This window comes from Eschrichtius robustus, chromosome 11 (genome assembly GCF_028021215.1).
Source record: "Eschrichtius robustus isolate mEscRob2 chromosome 11, mEscRob2.pri, whole genome shotgun sequence".
In the NCBI taxonomy this organism is placed as follows: Eukaryota; Metazoa; Chordata; class Mammalia; order Artiodactyla; family Eschrichtiidae; genus Eschrichtius; species Eschrichtius robustus.
Window position 1 is genome coordinate 2,321,060 of NC_090834.1, and position 23,028 is coordinate 2,344,087.

Sequence of the window (23,028 nt, forward strand, 5' to 3'; positions counted from 1 at the left end):
GGGTGGTAGAGAAAAGCCAGGAGCGCTGGTCCATGCTGTCTGCTGTGCGTTTAGCAAGGACAGTCCCTTGGAGAGATTACTGGGCCCAGCCTAGGAGCTTAACTAGGGGCTGTTTCCCTGAGTTGTCTCATTCAGGCCCCACTGTCTTGAGCCTCCCTGTACCAGGACAGAGGTGACTGGAAGGAAGGAGGACCGTCTGCAGAGAGATGCCTGGAGTCCTCAAGGCATCATGGCCTTCCACCCCCAAACCACAAGCGGTGCAAAGTAGGGCACGTGTGAGGGAGGGCAGCCCACAGAGTGATGGGGGCCTGGCTTAGACTCTGCCAGAGGGAGGGCGCAGGGAGGGGTTCTACCTGGTGGTCTGGCTTGTTGGAACTATCGGGAAGAGGAACACAGTGAAAGCACACGCTCCTGCAGTGCTCTGGAGCCAGAAGTGATCTTCTATGAGGGCAAAGACCTGAAAACAGCTTCAGCTTAGCTGTTCCATCCAGATCCTTTCCCGGTGAATCTCCGAGGTCATCATGCCTTCGTGTCCACATGGGTAAAGGGCTATTTGACACTCATTCTGGACTTTCCTAGAACTTGACCTTGGGCTTTTCCAGGTGGCAATGTTTCAACCCCTCTGCCACTCATGTATCTCACCACAGTGAGGAGGGAAATGTAACCAAGGCATTCTTTATAGTTACTGGAGACCTCCTGCTGAGCTCCAGCCCACTCCCTGTGTGACTTGGTTACCATTGGTGATTTGATTACCAATGATTTGGTTCTAAGAAGAGATGTAGAAACTGTTTCTACATCATGTTTATCATCATGAGGTGCTATCATCACCACTGGGCCCAGCTTCCGGGAGCGAGAGCCTCTTCGAACCTCCAAGCATGTACGAGCCCTGAGCTCAGGGCTTTGCGTTAACCCTTGGCTATCGACAAAGACAACAATCCCTCAAATCTAAGCATGTATTTTTCTCACCAAGAGCTAGCCTGAAATGTGTGATCTTTTTGTTGCTGCATTAAGGTGAAGCCAGCTAGAGTGGGAAAAAAAGAAAGAAAAATGAAAGAAAAATAACATAGAAACAACAAAAAAAGAACTGCTCCCTTTAAGCCTCCAAGTTAATATCTCTGGTCAAGCCATGAAGTGATCCTTCTGCCACCAAGCCCAGCTGAATCCAAGTACCTAGGTGGGCACAGGGCTGCTGTCTGATTCTGGTGGGTGGGGCGGGGCTGGTTTCACACCAGGATGGTTCTACAGGACAAATAAACCTTCTAGAAACAGCGCGAAGGGATCTTTTTTGGTACCTTCTGTATTTAGACACACGTGCCATAGAACTGCTCACTGCTGGGTGGCTGTCCTTAATTAACTATCTTGCATCCTCTGTAGGGAAAACAGATCATCTCTGCCACTGCAATTGTTTCCTTCTGAGGCACAGAGTTGACTGACTTCCGCCTTCTTTAATAAGATGATTTGATGGTCACTGCAAGGTTCGCAGGCATTAATCAGCCAACCTTTCCCAGCCCACTGATACCATCAAATCTGACTCGTTGCCCAGGAGATAAAAGACAAAGGACCAGAGGATGGGAAATGAACAGCCACCGAGCCGCTGAGTTTGCAGTGCGCCCCTGGCACATTTGCCTGTGAGGTAGGGAGTGAGGCGTGGCGGTGTATCCCTGAGTCCTTAGTCATCACGGCAAGAGTCCCGCACCACCAGATATTAATATGAGAGGGGGGCATGCAATCTGCTGTGTTTGCAGAAAGGGAGCAGAGAAATACTTCAAGGGTGGCAGAAGATGCTGAGAAGGAGTGAAATTCTCCTGTCTGAATCTTTCTAGACCATCCGGATATTAAGTAGCAAAATAGCTTGGAACGTCTCTTAAAGGCAAGCGTTCCTTGTCCGCGGAAATCCACTGGAGGTGAGCAGAGCATAGCCTGGGAGTACTTCCCTGAGAAAAGAGGTAGCTCTCTATTATATGGGCCGCTAGAAAAGGAGGAGGAAAAAGCAACACACACGCGCGCGCGCGCGCGCGCACACGCACGCGCGCGCGCACACACACGCACGCGCGCGCACACACGCAGATGAATGAGAGAAATACCCCAGGAGCAAGATCTATTTTCTCTAAAATACTCCTGAGCCGTACAAGAGTCCAACAGCTGCACGGAAGACCACACTAATCCAAGTCTTGGAATGTTCCAGGTTTCTACCAGCTGCAACTTCTGGCCTGGACCCATTGCCCTGCGCCCGACAAGAAGGTGAAGGGTGGGAGCACAGTAGAATCAGAGTAGAGAGCTGGCATGCAGGCCCTGCCCCAGGCTCAGTGGCCAGCAGAGCAGGTGGGAATGCTCAGCTCTGTGTCAGCAGGTGGATCCTCTGCTCCCGTCCCACGCTCAGTATCAGGTGGTGATTTGTTTGTTTCCGGTCAGTTTGGTTACTGTTGGCTTTAGCGTGGGACGTGCCCCCTCCATCCCTTGAGGGCACCTTCGGTGGAATTCTAACTCCTTAGCAGCCACTCCCTGTTTTAAAAGTCGCTTTCCCTCTGAGAGTGAAGATCTCAGTGATCAGAATGAGATGAGTCACTTCTCAAAGTCCCTTGCGAAGCATCTTCTGCTTTACGTCCTGTCTCTCACACGTCCCTTTTACCATTTATGCCCTTAGCTACTTTTCTAACGCTCTTTGAGATCTGCGGATACGCCTTGCCCAGGGGTTCAATAAACGTTAAGTTGAATCAAGTTGAACCTGGACACTTCCATTGACTTCACTTTTATTCCTTTTTCTTTGTTTCATTTTCCCCTTTGCGGTCTATCGCCAGGGTGCCCTACATCACTAAGGTGAATAATGCATCACTGAACCATTTCACGATAAAAGCATTCTTCCGCATATGTCAAACAGCTTCCCATATAATTCATTTTCTTCCGTCCCCTGCCCCGCCTTCCAAGTCTAACGCCATCGTCCGGTGATTGTCTGTGCAATGTGAACAGGTGAACAGGTGGGATGAGAAGGATCGGGGGGTAGGTGGAAGGTGGGAAAAGACATTCCCGTCATTGTTGTCACAGCTGCCTTCCTGCGGGGCTCTCTGAGGGTCTGCACGGTCCTTAGGAGGAAAGCATAAACAGCACACACAGCATGGGTTTGATTCTACCACTCAGCCTGGGCCCACTCCGGCCCAAATGTTTGGTCACAGTCTAAATGAATCACTTTTGCTAGGCTAGGGAGCTGGTGAAAATGTGAAGGTCTGAGTAAAAAGAGGTGAGAGATGCAGGTGTCACATGGGGGGGTGGGGAGGACTTGGAGTGGAAGAGGTGGAAAGGGGATGGGGAGAGGGCTTGAGAAATGAGTTCATGAACCCCTGTGTCGTGACATGGGGAGGTCCCTGTATCCGGAGTCCGGACTCCAACAATCTAACGTGCACCTGGCGATTTTCAAAGCCTTTTTAATACATGCTCTCAGTTGAAGGCTGCAACAGCTCTCAGATAGGTAAGGCAGATCAATTCTATGTCACAGAAGAGGAAATTGAGTCTGAACGATGTTTCCTGAGCTGCCCAAGCACGCAGAGCACCCAGAAGTTGGGCTCTGGATTAGAGCTCAGTGGCGTCTGCTCCAGGTCACTGCTGCCGAGGATCCCGCAGGTGCACCTGCCCCCCTTTCCTTCCCGGAGACCCTCCCCGTGAACCTGCTGCTGCAGCTTCAGGACCATCCGAATCTCCCTGCACGGGATGTTTGCCTCTATGGCTGGGCTGTCAACGGGACTCTTGTTATGAAAACTGCTCAGTGGGTGGACTTCTCTGCCTGTTGGTTCAGCCTTTTGCCTCCATCAGATCTCCGGGCTTTGAGAAGTTAGTGCCCTTTCCTTTCCTTTCCCCTCCCAGCCCTTCTGGGGAGGTGGGCAAGGCGAGCGGAGAAAAGGGGGCTATCCTTGGAGTTTCATCGGCTCCCAGTAACCTCCTTAGCTTCTGCTGCCATTCACTAAGCACCTGTACAGACAGGAGCCTTGGGTGATGCACGGCAGGGGGTGGGGAGGGGGTTCCGGGAGAAAGCGGGGAGGAGAGAACCCAGACAGCGGGGGTGGGTGGGATACTGACCTTGTAACAAAGTTGAGCTTGTAGGCTCACTTAGCTCTAAATCAGGTGGGGATATACAGGAGAGAAAAATGAAAACAAACACATATATTATATACAGTAGCTATATATTGGTCATATATAGTTTGTATACTGTCTTTCACACACATTTCTGGAGGGATGGAGAAACAAAAGGAGACACAAAAACCAGAGGTGGTAGGACAAGAGGAACGCTGAAAGGCGGGGTGCGTGCACACAGGATGCCCTGGTCGGAAGGTGAGGGGCTGGCCATGCGTACGCACCCCAGCGCAGGGGGCACGGACTCCGGGTCTGTGCTGAGCTGCGGTGCTGATTTGGTAACACAGGACCAAAGTCCCTTTCCAGATGAGATCTGTGTCACATCCACACCCACACTGTTTCGTTTTGGAAGACCTAGTTCAGGAATGTCTGGTCCTTATGGCGCCACGGCAGGAGCAAGGTCCTCCCAGGGGCCTCTGTGATTCAGGATCACAGGGGCTGAACTCTCCTGGTCCCCTGCGGCCTCTGGAACCTTAGGGACAAGGTGCTCAGAACCCTACTGGTTCCTGATAGGAAGGACCACCCATGCCCTGTTTGGCTTAAGTACCTCAAAGATACTGACCCTGATGGGCATCTCCCAGCACCAGCATCCCTCACTTTTCAACGTCAGGTCATGTGTACAGCTTATGTGCAGGTTGGTGGCAAAATGATGCTAATTCAGCCAGCTCTCTGATGCTACAGGAGAAGGAGCCTAATCACAAAGTATATTCGCATAAAGTAAACGCTGCTTTCCAACCTGCTCAAGTCGGCTTGATGGCTCTGAGCCGAGTCTTCTGATAATAGGAAATGACATGGGAAACTCCCCAATACATTTATATTTGTCAAGAGGTCTTACTGATAGTGGGTGGCAATAGTTTAGGGGCCGCGCTCTGTGGACCAGCCACAGCAGAGCTGATGCGGTGGAAACGCCCATCTTGCCTGTTAACGGGATTTCCTAGCCTCGTGGTACTATGTCCCCCAGGTGGCATTGCTGTGATGGGCTCCTCAGAAATGCTCTCTCAAATGAGGCTAAAAACTTGGTTTCTGTTTGATTAAATTTGGAAAAATGCTCCAAACTTCTTCTCCCTCTTAGAGATTTAGTGTGTAAAGGCTCTGAGACCTCCCGTGTTAAAGAACATTCCCACGTGGGCCCCGTTCATCTTTGTTGGACCCAGGCTTTCTAAACTTATCTGAATCCATACTATCAGTTTTTAACACATGTTTTTAGAGGGCCCCCTGTACTCCAGGAAGCTGGCAATTGTAGGACTGTCCCAAATGATACACAGGGTGACATGAATGCTGACAGACCGGTGGGGGATGCGGGCAGAGGTTGTAACTGCCAAACACGGGTCTGCGGAAAGGAGCAGATTTATGGCACATGCTTCACTGCATTGCTTGTCACAAATGCCAGGATTTCACTCTTAAAGTTTGCTTCTTCTCTCTCTTCTCATCTTAGATGGCTTAAGGGGAAGAGGCCAGGGAATTAGCAGTGATAAAGCCAATTGCAAAACCATTTCATGCATCTGATTTGGAAGAGGAAAGAGGTCAAAGGAGGAGGGAGATTGTTTACAGGAACGAGGAAGGCTACGGGTGGAGAGCAGGGAACTCAGGGGGAACCTTGGATTTGCAAGGCAAGGGAAGGAGGGGGCTGCCCCTTCCTAACCATGGTCCTTGTGTTCATGCAGACAGACACCGGTCAAAAAGCCGAAAGGCTGACAAATGTGAGGGGCCATGATGAGTGGCCCTGTGTGGGAGGCGTGAGACACATCAATCACTCTAATCACAGCTCTGCCCATTCAGGTCTGCCAGCTCTGGGATCAAGGGCAGGCTTCCCCTTCCCAGCCCTCCTGGATAAAGCTGGGCTTTGCTTTACATGCTGGGTGAAAGGGAAATGGAATGTGATTTGGAAATCGAGATGGGACAGTGGAGCAGCGCAGGTGGGCTATCGGGGCAGGCTGGGTCCACTGCGCCGTGGAGAGGATTTGGCAGGGCAGGGGGAGTGGCGCTACTTGAAGCTCTGGAACTATCTGGGGGTCCTCAGAATAAAAAGGATCTAGGTTCCTGCCAATTTTCTGCTAACTTCCTCACCTTTCCCTCCCTGTAACATTCAAGAGTGCTTGTTAACATGGTTGACGGGGGACCAGACTTGAAAAATTCCAAGCTAACTGAACTTGTTGGGGCCTGGAGGGATTTGCCCCCAAAGCAACCAGAGATTAACCCTGTGGGCTGCGGGGAGAATCTGCCTCTACCCAGGGATGGAACCCATCACAGATGCCGGATGCGCTCGGGCATCCAGACTCACTTCTGTGTAGCTGTTCTACCCATAGAGGTGCGAGACGTCGGGGGTCTTAAGAGGCAGCTTGTTTACTTGCTTCCTTTCCTTGTTTCTGGCACCAGTACAGTTGCCGGATATGTAATGAAGGCACAGCAGTTTGCCTTGCACGCATTAGTCCTCAATAAATAGCGACTGAATGAATTAATGCATGAATGATTATGGGACTTCTGTCCGGATGGGGACTTGGTTGGACAGATCCCTTCAGACAACACCCTTGGACACAAATGGAGAACTCGGGAAACACTCATTTTCTATGTTAATTCTTCCTCTAGCACTAACAGCATTCAGGATCCCAAGGCCCGTGATTCTACTTTTATAAATACAATGCAGCTTCTCTTACGTCCCAATGGCCAGAAGAAGTTTCAGAAATGGTAACATTTCACACTCATCCAGGGAACAAGTATGGAAATAGTGCGTGTTCCTCTCTGGGCTCTTGACTATTAGACCCAACTGTAATAACCACAGTCAGTTCAGGAGATACCGAGGGGAAAAATGCAATGTCACTTCAGTATCCTCAAATCCTTTTCTCTGATATCAGGATTCTTCCTAGTACAGAATGACACCTGGTGTCTACTTTCATACGTGTGCTGGCTCCCTCCCTCTCTCTCTCTCTCTCCCCCTCCTTCCTCCTTTCTTGCCCTTCTCACCCACCCCTGCCTAACTACCCCTGACTCTCTTCCACGCCCCCGCTGCCCTTCCCTCCTGCCCCCCTCCTCCACACGCCCCTCCCTCTCTCGTTGCCCAGCCTGCGGCTCCGTCTCACCGAACAGTGTGATGCTGGCGTTGGTGTGGCCCAGCTTGTTGGTGGCCACACACGTGTAGTTCCCATAGTCATGTTCAGAGACGTTGAGGAAGATGAGTTTGGAGAGGAAAGGTCTGTTTTCCACTTTGACCCCCTTCTTTCCTTCAACCAGCCTGAGACAAACAAGAGACAGACCAAAAAGAGAAAAAGGAAGGAGAGAGACTCTGGAATTAATGACCTTCCCTCTGCCCCCTTTCTGTCATCCCTATAATCACTTATGTTTTTGCATTCAACTACACAACAAGTTGGCCACAATCACACGTATAAATGCATTTCTCTGTTTTAGGTGTGTGCCTGGAGACATTTCCTGGCACAGTGCAGATATCCGTCTCCCTATGAAGATAGTGAAGTTCTCTGAAGGCAGGTGCCTTCAACAAATATAACGTGCCAGCTGTGTGCACTCAGCCCAACAGGATTCGCGCGGTCGGTGCTCGGAATTGTGGACGTGATTGACGTCGACGGCGGTGACGATGATGACACCTGGGAAAGCGAAAAGCTCGGTCTTCAAAGAGGAGGAGAAGCTGAGGGGTTTGAAAGAGCAATGTTTTTCAAGCCCCTGAGTGATAAAATTATCCCTTAAGAACCTGAGGCATTCTACAGGTAATACCTTATTTTTGGCTGTGATTAGGATTAAAGAATCGGGGATCGTTTTTACGTTAGGGGACTCTGAAGGGCCTGGGAGTGGTGATCTGTCCAGAGTATTATAGCAACTCAGCCTGGAGGAGATTACAGATGCCTGAGAATACGGCCCTACGTGGCCAGGACTGTCTCCCCGAGCTGCCTCACCCCATCATGGAGTCCAGTGTGCCACAAGGGCTCATCCCGACAGCCGGGGCCACTAGCTAAAAGCCACGGAGAGTTAGTGGGGAGGACAGCCGGGCACGCTTATTAGAAGCACAGACACCATTACAGGGCAGACAGAGAGGGAAAGGAGAAAACTGCGTTGGAGGTTGGTAGGGCCATATCCCCCACCTTTGGAGGCTGTTAGTAGCAATTCCTATCGAACTTACATGTCTGCATGGAAATTATGAGACCAGCCCTCTTCTTTTTAAAAAACTCTGAATGCCCTATTTTGGAAAATGGGCTTTAAGCCAACTTTTTACTTTCCCTGAAATAATTTGACTTCCCTGTCCAGAAGCTGAGTCTATGCTACAAGAAAGAGAAATACTAGTGGGGAAAATCATCCTTCTGAATGGAGGATCTCAGGGAACTGGTCACAGCGTCAGCTGCCTGTGTAGGGCCTGGCTGGAGCAGGACGTGTAGACAGTAAAATATGTCAAGATGATCGCGTATGTGGACAGGCCTGTGGGACACAAATTGGAGCAAATGGCTGGCGTTGGAGTCATCAAACCGAGAAAGACAATATTCAAGGCAGAAATAGAAAGTAAAGCCCAGCAGGACAATGATGAGAAAATGCTCTGTAAACCATAAAATGTTATTTGAAATAATATATTTCTGCGGAGTCAGACACTGCGAACTCCTGCCTGTCCCTGGGCCACAGGACGTTTTCGGCAGAGATGTCCGCTGTTTGGTCATCACCTGAAGGTGCTGTCTCTGCAGGAGGCCAGGATGGTTCTCTCCTTCGCCGAGACTCACGACCTCCGTGATGAGAAGAGCAGGATCCTGGCCTCAGTCCTAACCCAACGTCTGTCTCCGGGGGAGTCAGAGTGGGGCTGAAGGAACCTGCCTTGCTTTCCATTCCGTAGCTTTCCATCTGCGAACCTTCGTCTCTGATAAGCGAGGGCCGGCGAGCCGGCCTGAGTCCAGGGACTTCATTCAAATGTGGGCACAATCCACAGCGAATGAGGTGTCCGGCTGTGCGGCCAGACACCACCGTTCTCTTTCCAGCTTGTTCTGTAGACGCTGGTCCTCCAGGGGGTGCTGTTCAGAGAAGGCTCTGAAGCCCCCCTGCCAGGAGGCTCCTCTGAGCTCGCCGAGCATATTGATCCCATTTGCCATCCTGAGGCCACCCCTGGGCTGGGGAGGAAGCCTTCACGTCAGAAGCAAGCTGTGAACTAGATTTCAGCTCTGCGGTGGGGAGAGACACTTACCCAGAGCAGGTTCGGCTTGACAGCTCGGAAATGTCTTTAGCTAAAAGCAGAGTAGGGCGGCCCGCGGTACTCAGCAGCGCCTTGCAGCTTCTGGGATGACCCTCACGTGTGGTCACACACCTCCCACACCACTGCGGAAACCAAGCAGGACCCGGGGGTGCTCCTGGGCACAAAAGCCTTTCTGTGTCCCCTGTTTCTTGTTTGTAGGAAATAGACTTCATTCAGCCTCCATGACCTTCCCTGAGTTCCAATGAGCAGTTCAAACAGATGCTAATCAGGGAAGGGAGGGGCTGCAGAGACAGGGGAGGAGCAGTGGAGAAACCACAGTGCAGCCGTGAGGCAGGGTCCTGGTGCCCCCGCAGGGGATGCACGTCAGCTGCTTTGCAGATACTGAAACCCCCTGTGTGCTGCCCACAAGCATGTAGGGCCCAGAGCAGTTGGAACCAAAAGGTTGATGATGCCGACTCCCACTTACCTCCCCACCAGCCAATCAGAAGAATGACCACGAGCTGACCACGCCCTCTTTGAACCATCACTATAAAACTCCTCACTACCCACTCCAGGGCGGAACACACAGTTTTGAGGGCATTAGCCCGCTGCGGCCCCCTTTACCTGGCAAAGCAATAAAGCTATTCTTTTCTACTTCACCCCAAACTCTGTCTCTGAGATGTACTTCAGTGTTGGGGTACAGAGGCCAGATTTGGCATCACTACCAGGCTTCAGCTTCTTAATGCTTTTCAAAGCCTGGAGTCCTGTGGATGAGTGGCCCTTATTAAGGACAGGCTTCCCTTCCCTCTCCCTTTGATCGATGGCACCCACGGTGGTGGCAGGTGGCGAGTGGCTAGTACACAGTCAAGACAGATTTCTACCCTGAATTCTGAGAAAACTGCCTGCCCCCATCACATAGACTCCTTTGATTTGCCTCAGAAATCCCCTCAGCTCACCAGGAATGTGAACTAGGTTAGAGCTGGTCTGCCCCCAGGCAGGTGCAATCTGCCCTGGGAGACCTGCCTGGAGGAGGTGACCTGCGAAGGTCACCTGGACGAGGTGACCTGCGAAGGCCCAGGAAGGTCAGGCAGTGACAAGACTTCAGAGGCAGAGATGCTCTTCTAGAGCTGGGTGACAGGAGGACAGACAACTGCATTCCATGGTCTCCCATTCCCCTCCCATTTACACAGGGGAATAAATACACGAGCGGCAAATGGGAAACCGAGCGGAATCTACTAAAGGAGAGAAAAGGAGCTGCCGTGAGGACTCAGACAGAGGAGGACTCAGAGGCGCCTGAGCCAGGGGCTCTGAAAGCCGCTGCCCACCACGGTGATGCTGCCGGGCTCTCTCCTCCTGGGTGAAGCCTGCAGCCCCGCTCTCCGTGACGCAGCAGCAAGCTCTCTCTTCCTCCACCCACCACTGGCCATTTTTGCCTAAAGGCTAATCTTCTTTCCTCCACGTATTTTAAGATTTTGTTTCTTCTACATTTTGCTCACATTTTCGTCCCATAGAGAATTAGAAAAACAGGAGGCAGCTGATTCATTTTCATGAAGGCCCAGGCCACGGAAAGTTCAGGAATTTACCCTGGAGCTCAATAGATTTTTGTTTTGTTTTGTTTTCTGATACTGGACCTTCACGTCTCACTTTTGTTCTTAGTAAAGGAAAGGATAAAAAGGAGGAAAAAGGAAGCCGGATTTCAAAGAAAGATACCCATGTTTATTTATTGGGAAAATACTATTCCCTTCTGCTTGATTCTGATTTCTTGGAAAAAAAGGAGGAAAGCCAGCTATTTCTTCTTATCTCTCCCTGAGTTTGGTTTTCCTCATTCTGTCTCAGTACTTCCATCTACAAAATGGGCTAGACACATACAATGCACCTAAGTTGCTGCCAGAATTGGTACCTAAAACTGAAAAAGTTCTGCTTCTCACTGGGAAGGCCTATGATGATGTGCAATGGGTCCTCTGACTAAGCAACTTGGTTCTAAACAAAGTTCAGGGGTTGATGCAGAGACTGGAGGAGCTCTTGGTGTCTGGCCTCTTTTATTAAACTTATTTTTTATTGAAGTATAGTTGATTTACAATGTTATGTTGGTTTCAGGTGTACAGCAAAGTGATTCAGTTATACATTTATATACATATATTCTTCTTCAGATTCTTTTCCTTTATAGGTTATTACAAAATATTGAGTATAGTTTCCTGTGCTATACAGTAGGTCCTCGTTGGTTATCTATTTTATATATAGTAGTGTGTATCTGTTAATCCCAGACTCCTAATTTATCCCTCACCCCTTTCCCCTTTGGTAACCATAAGGTTGTTTTCTATGTCTGTGGGTCTATTTCTGTTTTGTAGATAAGTTCATTTGTGTCATTTTTTTAGACTCCACATATAAGAGGTATCATATGATATTTGTCTCTGTCTGACTTACTTCACTTAGTATGATAATCTCTAGCTGCATCCATGTTGCTGCAAATGGCATTATTTCGTTCTTTTTGATGGCTGAGTAGTGTTCCATTGTATATATGCAACACATCTTCTTTATCCATTCATCTGTTGATGGACACTTAGGTTGCTTCCATGTCTTGGCTATTGTAAGTAGCGCTGCTATGAACACTTCCTGGTCTCTTCAGGAAAGAATCCCAAGGCACTGGAGATGTTCTGAGACGCGTAGGCAGCAGCTGGGTCTCTCCCGGCATGAGTCCTGGCCTGGAATTGCTCACCTGCTCTCCTTCCCAAAGTTTCCCTTTTTGTTGCTTTTTTCCCTCAGCTTCTCAGCCTCCGTCACTCTGTCCTCCTCCTCTACCCCACATACACCTCAGGACTTTTTTGTATCGCCCCCCTCCCCATTTTTACGAATGTGTTCTGACCATGGACAGCTCTTGCACATGTATTTGCCGTTCATCCGCCTGAAAACAGCTCTTTGATAACAGCAATCACGCGTTGCCTGGTCCCCGGAGCCACTGAACCCTGTGCTAACGTGCCATTTGCTAACTCCTCATGGTGACAATCTTCAGTGATCATGACAAACATCCTGACGGCAGCTGCAACAATAGGAGGGGATGGGAGAGGCCCCTCTCTTTTCTCCTGCAGTGAAATACAAGCCGGGCACAAAGGGAGGCTCACTCGGGTCACGGACGCTTTCATGTACCACCCCTGAGAGTGGCTGGAACTGGACGGGAGTCCTCAGACACAGCTAACTTAGTGCCCGGGAGCATTCCTTCCTGACGCCTTAATGCAAGCCTGAGAAGGTGTTAAAAATAGCTGCAGGCAGAACACATTATTTTCTGGGCCTATAAAAAACTCACAGGCTCCTAGTGGCCTTTCCTTTGAGATTTTGCTTCCCTTAAAAAATAGTTTTTCTCAGGCTTGTTGGTGGGTGAGTGCCAGTTCTGCACGGCAACATCACAAACATAGCTGAAGTTCATTAATATCAAGAAAAGGCTTGTTTGTGTATTGTTTCTCCCTCATAGGTAGGAGGAGTTCAGGAGAGGACTTTGCAGGAATCCATTTGCATCCCTGTGGAATCAGGCAGGAACCTGGAAGAGCTTTCTTCTTCTTGCGGGGAGGGGGAGGGAGCCTTACCTTTTGTCATCCTTGTACCACTGGAATTCTGCCGAGGGAACCGCGGAGGCTTCACACTGCAGCGTCCCCGTCTGTCCCACGGGGACACCTGTCCCCTTAGCTTCTGAAATATATGGAGGATCTGCAGAGAGAAGACATCCCATAGCATCTCAAATGCCTCAGTCACTGACTGTGTTTTTCATGCCCTGCTCTACCTCTGGTCTCCACCATGTGCCGGGGAATGAAACCATCCCATATTGTTCTAAGGAAAAGCTCACATATACTGCTTCTGCTTCCCTCTGGACAGAGGTGGAATGACCAGGTATTCAGGCATACTTCCTGTTTAAACTTTTCAACTTTCATAGGATGTAGCCACCCCATCGACCCTCTACCCCATGGGTTGACAGTCAGCACCTTTAATCAGCCCTACAGACTGTCCGCACACCAGGTTCTTGCCAGGGTATATAACCTTGAACTATTCAATTTCCATCAAAAGCTCAGTTGCAAGAAATAATACTCATGGAGAATTGCCTGAAGGATACACAGATCCGTCACTCTTGGAGGTGTTCTACGCTGGACCCCTGAATCCAGCCGGACCGACTAGACCTAAGTACTTGGCCTGCATTCATTCCAAGGCTTTGTCAAACTGCCCTTGACAATGCCGGCAGTTGCACTGAAATGCATTGTGAGAAAGAGCCACAACCAACTCGCCCTTCTGTTTATTGCAGAGATATTGCATGTGATGTCATTGTGCTCTATTTGTGGAGACCTTAACGTGAAGTTATTTTTTGAGTCTCAGTACCAGAAAAAGCAGTGTTTCTCCCAAGCAACTAATTTGCTTTTATCTTGTGGACATAAACCTCAAACCAAATGATGTTTCCCCTCTTTGCTTCAGGAGCTGGAAGCCAAATCCTGGACCCGCATCTGACCACCTTGGCATATAAATTTTATGTGCTGATTTCCCCCTAGATTTCACTTATTTTCCTATATAGGTTTTCCCTTTGCTTACATTTCCTTACTCTCTAGGTTAATCTTTATTAACCTTCAGTCATCTTATGTCACTTTAAAAATAAATCGTGGTAGGGTACAAAAATGGTATCATTGTTACACCTGTTTCCTTGCTGCTTAAAGCGCTTTGTGTTAATTAGGTTTGAATTGCAACAGAAACCAAAATATTAAAGAATGAGTAATCACCAAAACACGATATTCTTCCTCTACCTCCACCCTCACCTAAGTTTTGAAGGAGAAAGGCTTCTTGTCTGCTGGCTTAGTTCTTGGGTTCTAGTTTGTCCTAAGACTTTCTGAAATTGGGCACAGCAGGGAACACTTTTAGAATGTCACAGAGAACTGAGTCAGGGCACATAACGAGGAACCGAGAGGGGAAAGCGTGAGGGAGGGGGGCGAAGTTGCACAGCATCAACGTCAGAATTTGGGTGGTAAAGGAGGAGGAGGGGTCCAGAGCAGTGGCCTCCAAACTTTTTGGGTTCAGTATCTCACGTAACAAAAATCAGGTATGAGCTATACCCTCTAATACGTGGATATGTGTATGTTTATCTATTTATAGTTCAATTAGGAATGTATACCATGTCCATCAACATACATAATTGGAAAAGGATGAGACAAAATCAGTATACCATGAACAGAAATTATAATATTTCCTCCATACACATGCTTTTAATTTATTTTCTTGCTCCCTATGAAGGAGATGACTGTCTAGAGAGTGAGAAGCTTGGTGACATTATGAGTAAAGTATGGGAAAAATTGGGATTCAAAGACAAGCTTGTATACCTTATGCATTGAATGCTATTTCACGATCTTTCAGGAATGTTAAGGCAAGCTCGGGATGATATGAAATCACTTTCAGATCCAATTTATTATCGTTTTTTTAAAGAGTTTGGAATTGTCGCTCCTAAAGGCAGGACCGGGACCGCAAGGCTGCTCTGTTTCCTACCCCGAGTCAGGGCGTGGTGCTGAGGCCAGCTCTCTGCTGTGGCCGCGACAGCAGCAGGCGCAGGCACGTGCAGGGTGGGGGCTCCTGTGACCACTTACAGTTCACGGTGACCTTGACTCTCCGCACCACTGGGGCAGCCACATCATTGGAGGCGCTGCACTCATAGTCCCCCGACTGCTCCCTCGTGATGCCCTGGATCTCCAAGTACTCGTCTTCGCTCACAAAGCCCATAGCTGCAGGAGAAGGTGTGGTGGAACAGGAGAAAAAACACCAAAGGTACAAACTTAGAAAACAAAGTGTGCAACGGTTACGTCTGCAGAGAATCGTGCCCCTTCCAAGTCCAGATTCTTGGGCTCCATGCCAAGTCTCCCTCCTTCCACTCTTTTTTTTTTTTTTTAATCAGTCATCAATTTTATACACATCAGTGTATACATGTCAATCCCTCCTCCCACTCTTTTATCTCTTCCGTCACCAGCTCTTCCTTGGTTCCCTGACGGGCCAGCTAAAATGTCTGTGTTCCTACCTGCACTAAGCACAGAGTCTGGAGAATTGCTGGTCCTCAGTAAGTGATGAATAATGTTGACATTTACCCTGCCCGAATCTCACCAAGCACTCAGGCTCTGGGGATCTGAGTTAGGCACCTTTGGTGAGTATTCACTTTCTGGTCTCCAGGTATCGTTTAGGCTGAACCTTGAAATGCAAAGCTGATGACATCATCCTAGATCACGAATCCATGATCGTGATCATACCACACTAGCAGTTACACACACACACACACACACACACACACAGCCGCAAAAGGCAGTGGAAACACTAATGAAATTAAATTTCTGTTTTCAGATTTAGACACTCAATTAAGTCAGCAGAAATCCATTTTCTAAACTTCAATCTGCTGGAGCTCTTGGGTACAAGATCCTGGCCACAAATCAACAGCAGGGACTCCACCTTCTAACTACAAACACGGCAGAGAGGAAAGAGCAAGAAGACAGGGCTGGGGCTTCCCTGGTGGTGCAGTGGTTGAGAGTCTGCCTGCCAATGCAGGGGACACGGGTTCGAGCCCTGGTCTGGGAAGATCCCATGTGCCGTGGAGCAACTGGGCCTGTGAGCCACAACTACTGAGCCTGCGCTTCTGGAGCCCCTGCTCCGCAACGGGAGAGGCCGCGACAGTGAGAGGCCCGCGCACCGCGATGAAGAGTGGCCCCCGCTTGCCGCAACTAGAGAAAGTCCTCGCATAGAAATGAAGACCCAACACAGCCAAAAATAAATAAATAAAATAAATAAATAGATAGTCACTCACCAATCTAAAAAAAAAAAAAAAAGAAGACAGGGCTGCGAATCACACTGTCACATCCCCGTCCAGAGACTCGGTCTCCCCACTGAAGATTTATGAATAATAGTAACAACCGTCTACCTACCTGACTTCCTCCCTGAGGTCTGGCCTTGAGCCTTTGATATGGACAGACCAGGACATTAATGCCTGCAAGAGGATTGTCACCGTCCCCTCCCAGAGTCACCCTGAGTGTTCACCTCCTTGTGGAGAGACAGGGGATGACAAAATACCTGGGTGCATCCCGGGATCAGCCTGCCTCTCTGTTAAACGAAGATAGTCAGCATGATGGTACACCTTACCCTGTGACCTGGCATCGTCTTACGGGGGAAATGTGTGCTATTTTTAATAGCTATTCTGCGACAACAAGCAGAAGTTGAGACTGTCCCCAGAAACCAGAAGACATGTTCCCTGGAATAAGGTATATTTAATCCTAACACCTCACAGGGCTGTGTGGAGGAGCAAATGAAAACTAGTTACATGAAAGCACTTTGGAACACCAATGTGCTGCACACTTGTTGCCCTAGTCACCCTGTGATCTGCCTGGACGCCCAGACTCAGGGGGCGCCAGGCTATGTTAACCCCAGGGGGCCCCACGTGAGTGGGGAGGGAAGAGGCACAGTGCCCCCCAGGTGATAAAACCCCTCCATAACACCACCCGTATCGGCTGATGCAAAGCACAAAGATGACAAGAGGAAGAAACTACTGTAATACAAAGAATTATGTGTGTGGTATGTAAATTATGGTTGTATGTGTTCTGTGACATTGTTAAGCTCCCCATATTTTGTCAAGATAATAACAGGAGCAATGACAATGACACAGAAGACAACAGCTTTCTTCTACAGAAGGACCACTGCCTGCCCAGCGAGGCCAGAGCCCCTGGGTCATGGTAACTCTGTGTCACTGTGCAGAGCTGAGTCCAACCTGAGCATTTCCCAGGTGTCTTCATACCCTATGGAGCCCACATATATGTGCGGGGACACTCCTGCCTCTACGACCTTCAGGGGAGCAAAAGAACAGCCTCTGTCTATTAGAGCAAGCGAGCAAGAGTTAATTCACAGGAAGAACCAGGGACGTGCTGACAAGTAGAAAACAGCGTGCAAAAGTCCAGGATACGGAGAAGACCATCAACATCAACCCATAGACCCTCATGGTCCCAACCAGTGAGAACCTTCTCCATGTCACAGGAGCCTTAATTGTCACTGTTTCCTAAGCATCTGTAGGGGAAAAAGCACCAACCTTGATTTGCGGAAGCGGGGAGGAAACGAGGAGAAGAGGTTTAAATGAAGAGCTTGTGATTCCTTTTAGCTTGTCGTTGTTTACTTGCGCCCAACCTGAGCCTACGTTTGTCAGATATTCCCCGCTAGATGCTGTAATTACTGTGCAAAGCATCGAGGAGACCAGTGTCACACTTAATATTCCCATTAATTTTAAGTGGTGGTCCTTGGTACATATGTGTGGCAATTGGTGTCATATTTTAATTAGGCTTGCCCTACACCATCTGAAATTAATAATAGCTCGAATTACCAGTGTAATTTATAAATTAACAGTGCCATAGCATTAGAAAATAAATTAGCTCTGGACAGCTGTTTCTGGATTGAGCTCCAGTGTCAAACCAGTGACTGGGAGGACCTCAGATCTCCTGGGAGGCTGCGTACGACACCATCAAAGCAAAGAAGCAAAATGACACAGGGTTCTCTGGTCTCTTGTTCTTCTTTCCAACTACAGACCATGCATCTAGTTTAATTCTATCATCCAAACACGTTCTTGTGTGACCACAGTAAGACTTACAGGAACCAGGCTTGAATGAATTTGTTATAGGAATATCCAAATGGAGAAGTTGATGGGGGGCGGATTACTGTCACAGACTGAAATGCAACGATGTAAATATTAGGACAATCACGGTAAAAAACTTAGAAAGTTTTTTGTGGGGACATGTGTGCTGCTGTATGTGAAGTTTAATATATTAATATCAGGCAATTTTATGTAGGGAAGGAAGTTAGATGGCTTAAGATTTGGGGAAAGTGTATGTTCTCCACTGACGTAGATATATATTACCAGAGGGAGAGGATTACACTTAAGTCATCCTGCAAAAACCAATGAAGCTTAATTTTACTATCATGTGTTCTCCAGACCAAAAGTAGAATTATAGGAAAAGCACAATCATCGCTCACCCATTGTTATATGTACACTTTCTGATTAAACTGGAAAGGTAGTATGTATATAGTAAAATGCTTTATACATTTTAGCTTTCATTATCATTATTGTTACCTTTGTCCTCATATACTTTTTTCTCAAATAGGAGCAAAAATAGCAAAACCAGACAGAAAACCAGTATATATATATAAAACAAATGAAACTCTGAATCACCAGAAATGAGGTCCCTATAGGGACTGCTTAAACAGACAAACAAGAAAAAAAAAACAAAAACCAAAAAACCACTAAACTGAAATCTGAATTTATAGAGTTAATGATTAATGATTCAAGGAAAGTTTTCCTTTAATAGCATTTGCACTCTGGCTATGAAATGATCAGTGCTTTGTCACTCGAATGGAGAACTTACAAAGACCATTGGAAGAAAAACAAAAAGAAAACAGATCAACAGAGCTAGGACATAGGCTGACTTCAGAAGAATTGCCTAGAATAGTTGTTTGAATATAGAATTTTAGATGCCACTCATAGCTACTAAATCTGAATGTCCTGGGATGAGGAATGTTAATAATTTTACTTGGAAATTCTTATGTACAGTCAAGTTTGGGAATTAGGGATTTAGGTCAATCCTGTATTTTTCATGCGGGAAATTGAAGTTTAAAGGAGGCCATGATCACGCATGGGGCTAGAGGCAGCACACCAGGTCTCCTGATGTCCCTCACACCGATCCTACAGCTATAGTAGTACTCTCTAATGGTGTTTTTATGCCGTGTGCACTGGTCTTATTTTCCCATGCAATCAAAACTTTTTGACAGCAGGGACCATGTCTTGGGCATCTCTGGCTCTTAAGGCACCTAGGAAAATGGTTTACATAATTTGAAACTTGTCAACTTCTTATTAATAAACTGATTGAGGGCTTCCCTGGTGGCGCAGTGGTTAAGAATCCGCCTGCCAATGCAGGGGACTTGGGTTTGAGCCCTGGTCCGGGAAGATCCCACATGCCGCGGAGCAACTAAGCCCGTGAGCCACAACTACTGAGCCTGCGCTCTAGAGCCCACGAGACACAACTACTGAGCCCGCGTGCCACAACTACTGAAGCCCGCGCGCCTAGAGCCTGTGCTCCGCAACAAGAGAAGCCACCGCAATGAGAAGCCCTTGCACGGCAACGAAGTGTAGCCCCGCTCGCTGCAACTAGAGAAAGCCCGTGCCCAGCAACAAAGACACAATGCAGCCAAAAATAAACAAACAAACAAACAAAAAACCTGATTGACCAACAGACTAAGAACTACAGACCGAATTCAATTAAAAAAAAAAAAAAATCAGGGACTCTGTTGCTTACCTAACGCTCACGTGGCTCTGTTCCCAAGACAGCACCACCTTTGGTAATTGTTCTTAGCAAAATATTTGTATTTCCTGACTTCAAAAAATATCATCAGTGCTAGTGTTCTAACAGAAGACTTTCTTTAAATATGTGATTTTAAAAGGTTTATCAAGTGTTTAGCATACTTTATATTTAGTCTTGGGGCCAATTATTTCCTCAGGGGGATGCATCTTTAAAAATGGAGATCAAGGAGGAAGTGTGATTTCTCTAACAGAATTTGTTTTACAGCCAACTTCTCAGGAATACAGCTGTTTCATTAAGTGGAATCTGACAATCCAAGCAGCGAAATGAAGCAAGTTGGAAACGTGATCACATCTGTCCCCAAACCCCCAAAGAAGCTTCACACTCTCCGAGGACTTAGCTCAGCAGTTTATAACCCATCGAAGGACAAAAACTGCCCTGTGTAAGTAATACTCCTTTGGAAAAGAAAACCCTAGGTTTCTGAGTTCATAGATTGGGCTTTGAAATCTTTATAACTGAAAATAATAATAGCCACGATTATCATTTTTATCACACCCAAGAAAAGCTACAGAGAACAGCTGTAGCTATTGGAGAGGGCACAGCTGTCTCCTTGCTTAATATTTTTATGGAATATATACCAGCTGAGATAAAAATCATTGGACCTCAGAAACTAAAAAAAAAAAAAAAAAACATACAGAACATAGAATTCCAGAATTCAAAAGTTGGAAGGAATCATTTAAAAAATTTAGTTCAAATACTGTGACTAGTCTAGTCCTCTAGACTCTGCTCCCCTTTTCCCTCTCGATTTGCATCAGGATGTTCCCATTCAACCCAGACTGGGCTTCAAGGAGAGTCGTTTACAGGACAGGTCAGATGGTGTCCCTCCAAGGTGCCTCAATTTTGTGCTGACCAGCATGGCAAGTTTTGTGCTTTGATGGAGGAAGACGTGGTTTGGCTCAGATGCTGGGAGGCAAGGTCCACAGGAACATCGTGATAGAGGCGTGGTTAGTATTCCTCAAAAGCAGCCCTTGCAAGCCGGAGGGACTGGTCTGAGGTCTGAGGGAGGAAGTGGTTAAAGCCAGAACTAAAGAAGATATTAAAGGTGGGAGAGGCTGCCATGAGATGCAAGGTCAGCCCCTGCTGATGGACTGGGGAAGGTCTCCCTCATCCCGCCCCACCCCCAAGAACTCAAAGCAGTCTGGGGTCCTGGGCCTGCAGCCAGCAACTGTTCAGAACAGACCCTCGCTCTCACTCAGCCAGCAGAGGCAGGGGTGAGGGGCGGCGTGGAGGGGGCTCCAAGAACGAGTCAGAGGTAAAGCTGAGGGTCTCCAGGCGTGGACATGGGCCCTCAGAGCCACCTTAACCTGGCACTGGGGGAAATCCTTGTGCGGCAGGACCAGGCTGGGGGCTCGTGGGCTCCACAGAAAACGCACACAGCAACATCTGCTGTGACAGGCTGAGATGACCGTTGTCAAAAAGCATTTCCAAGTAGAATGGAAATTATTGTTGAATTATCTACACAGGATGGCTTCTGCGGGTCTGATATTCAGCTGGAGCAAAGCGGTTGAAGGGCTGATCTCGGCTCTTAGCCCTGCTGGCCCCTGGCTGGGCTGTGGACCGTGCTGAGCTCCCGTGTCCGCACACTGGACCCTGAGGTCATCCTAGCTGACGGTTCACTCTCCAAACTTCAGACTCCTCTTCTTTAAAATGGGAAAACGACACCGCCTTAGAGCGTGATCGTGAGTATTCAGTATGTGTGAAGTACTTAGCACATGGTAACCTCTTAGTAAATGGCAGCTCTCATGATTATTGTGACTGATCCTACAGCTCAGTTTGAGCCCATTTTAATACTCAAGATCCTTGATACAGGAAAATCTCAATGTGAAAATGAAAGAATAATCAGATCTCTGCTTTTCCAGTAGGGACTTAATAATAAAAAACTTTACAAAGGATTCACCACAGATCCTGTAACTAGAAAGGTCTACTCCGTTCACTTAAAATACGATTTGATTTACAAGGGATACAATTTCTCGGGATCATTTCTTCTAAGAAAGCAATTGCAGCTGCATAGCCCATGTGAGACCAGCTGGGGGCTTGAAAAATATCTCTAATTTCACAACTAAGAATAAGAGGATATAAACATATTATATATATACACACACATATATATGTATATATATATATATACACACATATATATGTGTATATATATACATACATATATATTTGTGTGTGTATGTATGTATGTGTGTGTGTATATATATATATATATATATATATATATATATGTATTTGTTTTTCTCCTTGACCTTTCCTTTGGATGCAGATAGCATGGCTGGCAGAAAGGACAGTCTGACGTTCTCTCCAAGAATGAGAAACTTTTCAAAGTTCTGGAGGGCCCGACCTGTTTTTTCCTGCTCTTGCACTGAGGTCCATGTTCAAATGGTCAATGAGAATATTACACATCAAACAGAAGGGGCCAACGCTGGGGAGTGGGATGGGCTGAATTGTCCTAAGTCGCTGGCTTCCATTACAGGAGAGGAATCTCCCTTAAACACATCAGCGTTGGTTGCTGGTGAGAAGAGCTGAAGTCGTGAAGTGTGTGTGTGGCAGTGTCCCCATGCATCCCCTGCCTGCCAGGCTTGCAGCTGTCTCTACTGCAGCTGGACTTTTCTGAGACCTGGGAAACTTATCATTTCCCTCAGCCCCCCACCCCAAACCTTCAAATTAAGCTATTAATGTGATTTTATCATAAAGCAGTAATTAGAGATCCAATTAAAAATTACATAAACTGATGCCAACTGTAAATTTCATGACTCTCTCTACCTATCAATCTATCAATCTATCTATCCCTATCTATCCATCTATCTTCTATCTCTCTGCCTCTCTATCTATCTACATATCTATCTATCTATCTACCTATCTATCTATCTATCTAGGGATAAAGGTAACCGCAAAACAGCACAGATCCTGACATATATTAAGAACTCATTTGTCAGTTGCAACAAAATATATGTGTATTTTTGAATAGGTATGAATATGCATACATGAAGTGTAATATTTTATGATATATAGAAAGAAAAAGAGAATTGAATTCCCTTAATTTTTTAAGTGGGACATTTCCTGGGAATAATCTTTAGCTTTTTATTAAGGAGGAGCTGCAGCCCGAAACACAATTATATGAAAAAAGAGCCCTCTGCACTCCACCGAGCCAGGTCCTGTGCATCTCTGAGGTACATCCCTTTCCTTAACAAGTTGTCTTTGCAGATATGGCTCCAGCAGCTGGCTGGGCCCTAGGAGTGTGTGCTCTTCTGCTGGCTGCCTTTTCATGAGGACCCCCCCAGCTCAGTTTTGCATGCAGACCCTGTCTTATGGGTGATGATTTCAAAGTCAAAAAGCGCACAGCTGGATGTTTGGAGTCTG

General features: G+C 47.4%; 1 protein-coding gene across 7 annotated transcripts in view; it reads right to left on the reverse strand.

The window, feature by feature from the left end:
- NTM (neurotrimin) overlaps window positions 1–23,028 on the reverse strand; it is a 403,323-nt gene that overhangs the window by 7,504 nt on the left and 372,791 nt on the right. For 2 of the 7 annotated variants that reach the window (XM_068554507.1, XM_068554511.1), the window contains 4 exons: window positions 14,884–15,018; window positions 12,856–12,976; window positions 7,200–7,351; window positions 4,069–4,104 (listed from right to left, as the gene is read on the reverse strand). In XM_068554507.1, coding sequence (XP_068410608.1) covers window positions 4,069–4,104; window positions 7,200–7,351; window positions 12,856–12,976; window positions 14,884–15,018 — 444 coding nt within the window. Of the gene's footprint in view, window positions 1–2,938; window positions 3,081–4,068; window positions 4,105–4,304; window positions 4,798–5,531; window positions 5,562–7,199; window positions 7,352–12,855; window positions 12,977–14,883; window positions 15,019–23,028 lie in introns of those variants that run through there. The other 5 variants (XM_068554509.1, XM_068554508.1, XM_068554510.1 and 2 more) reach the window with 4 other exon arrangements.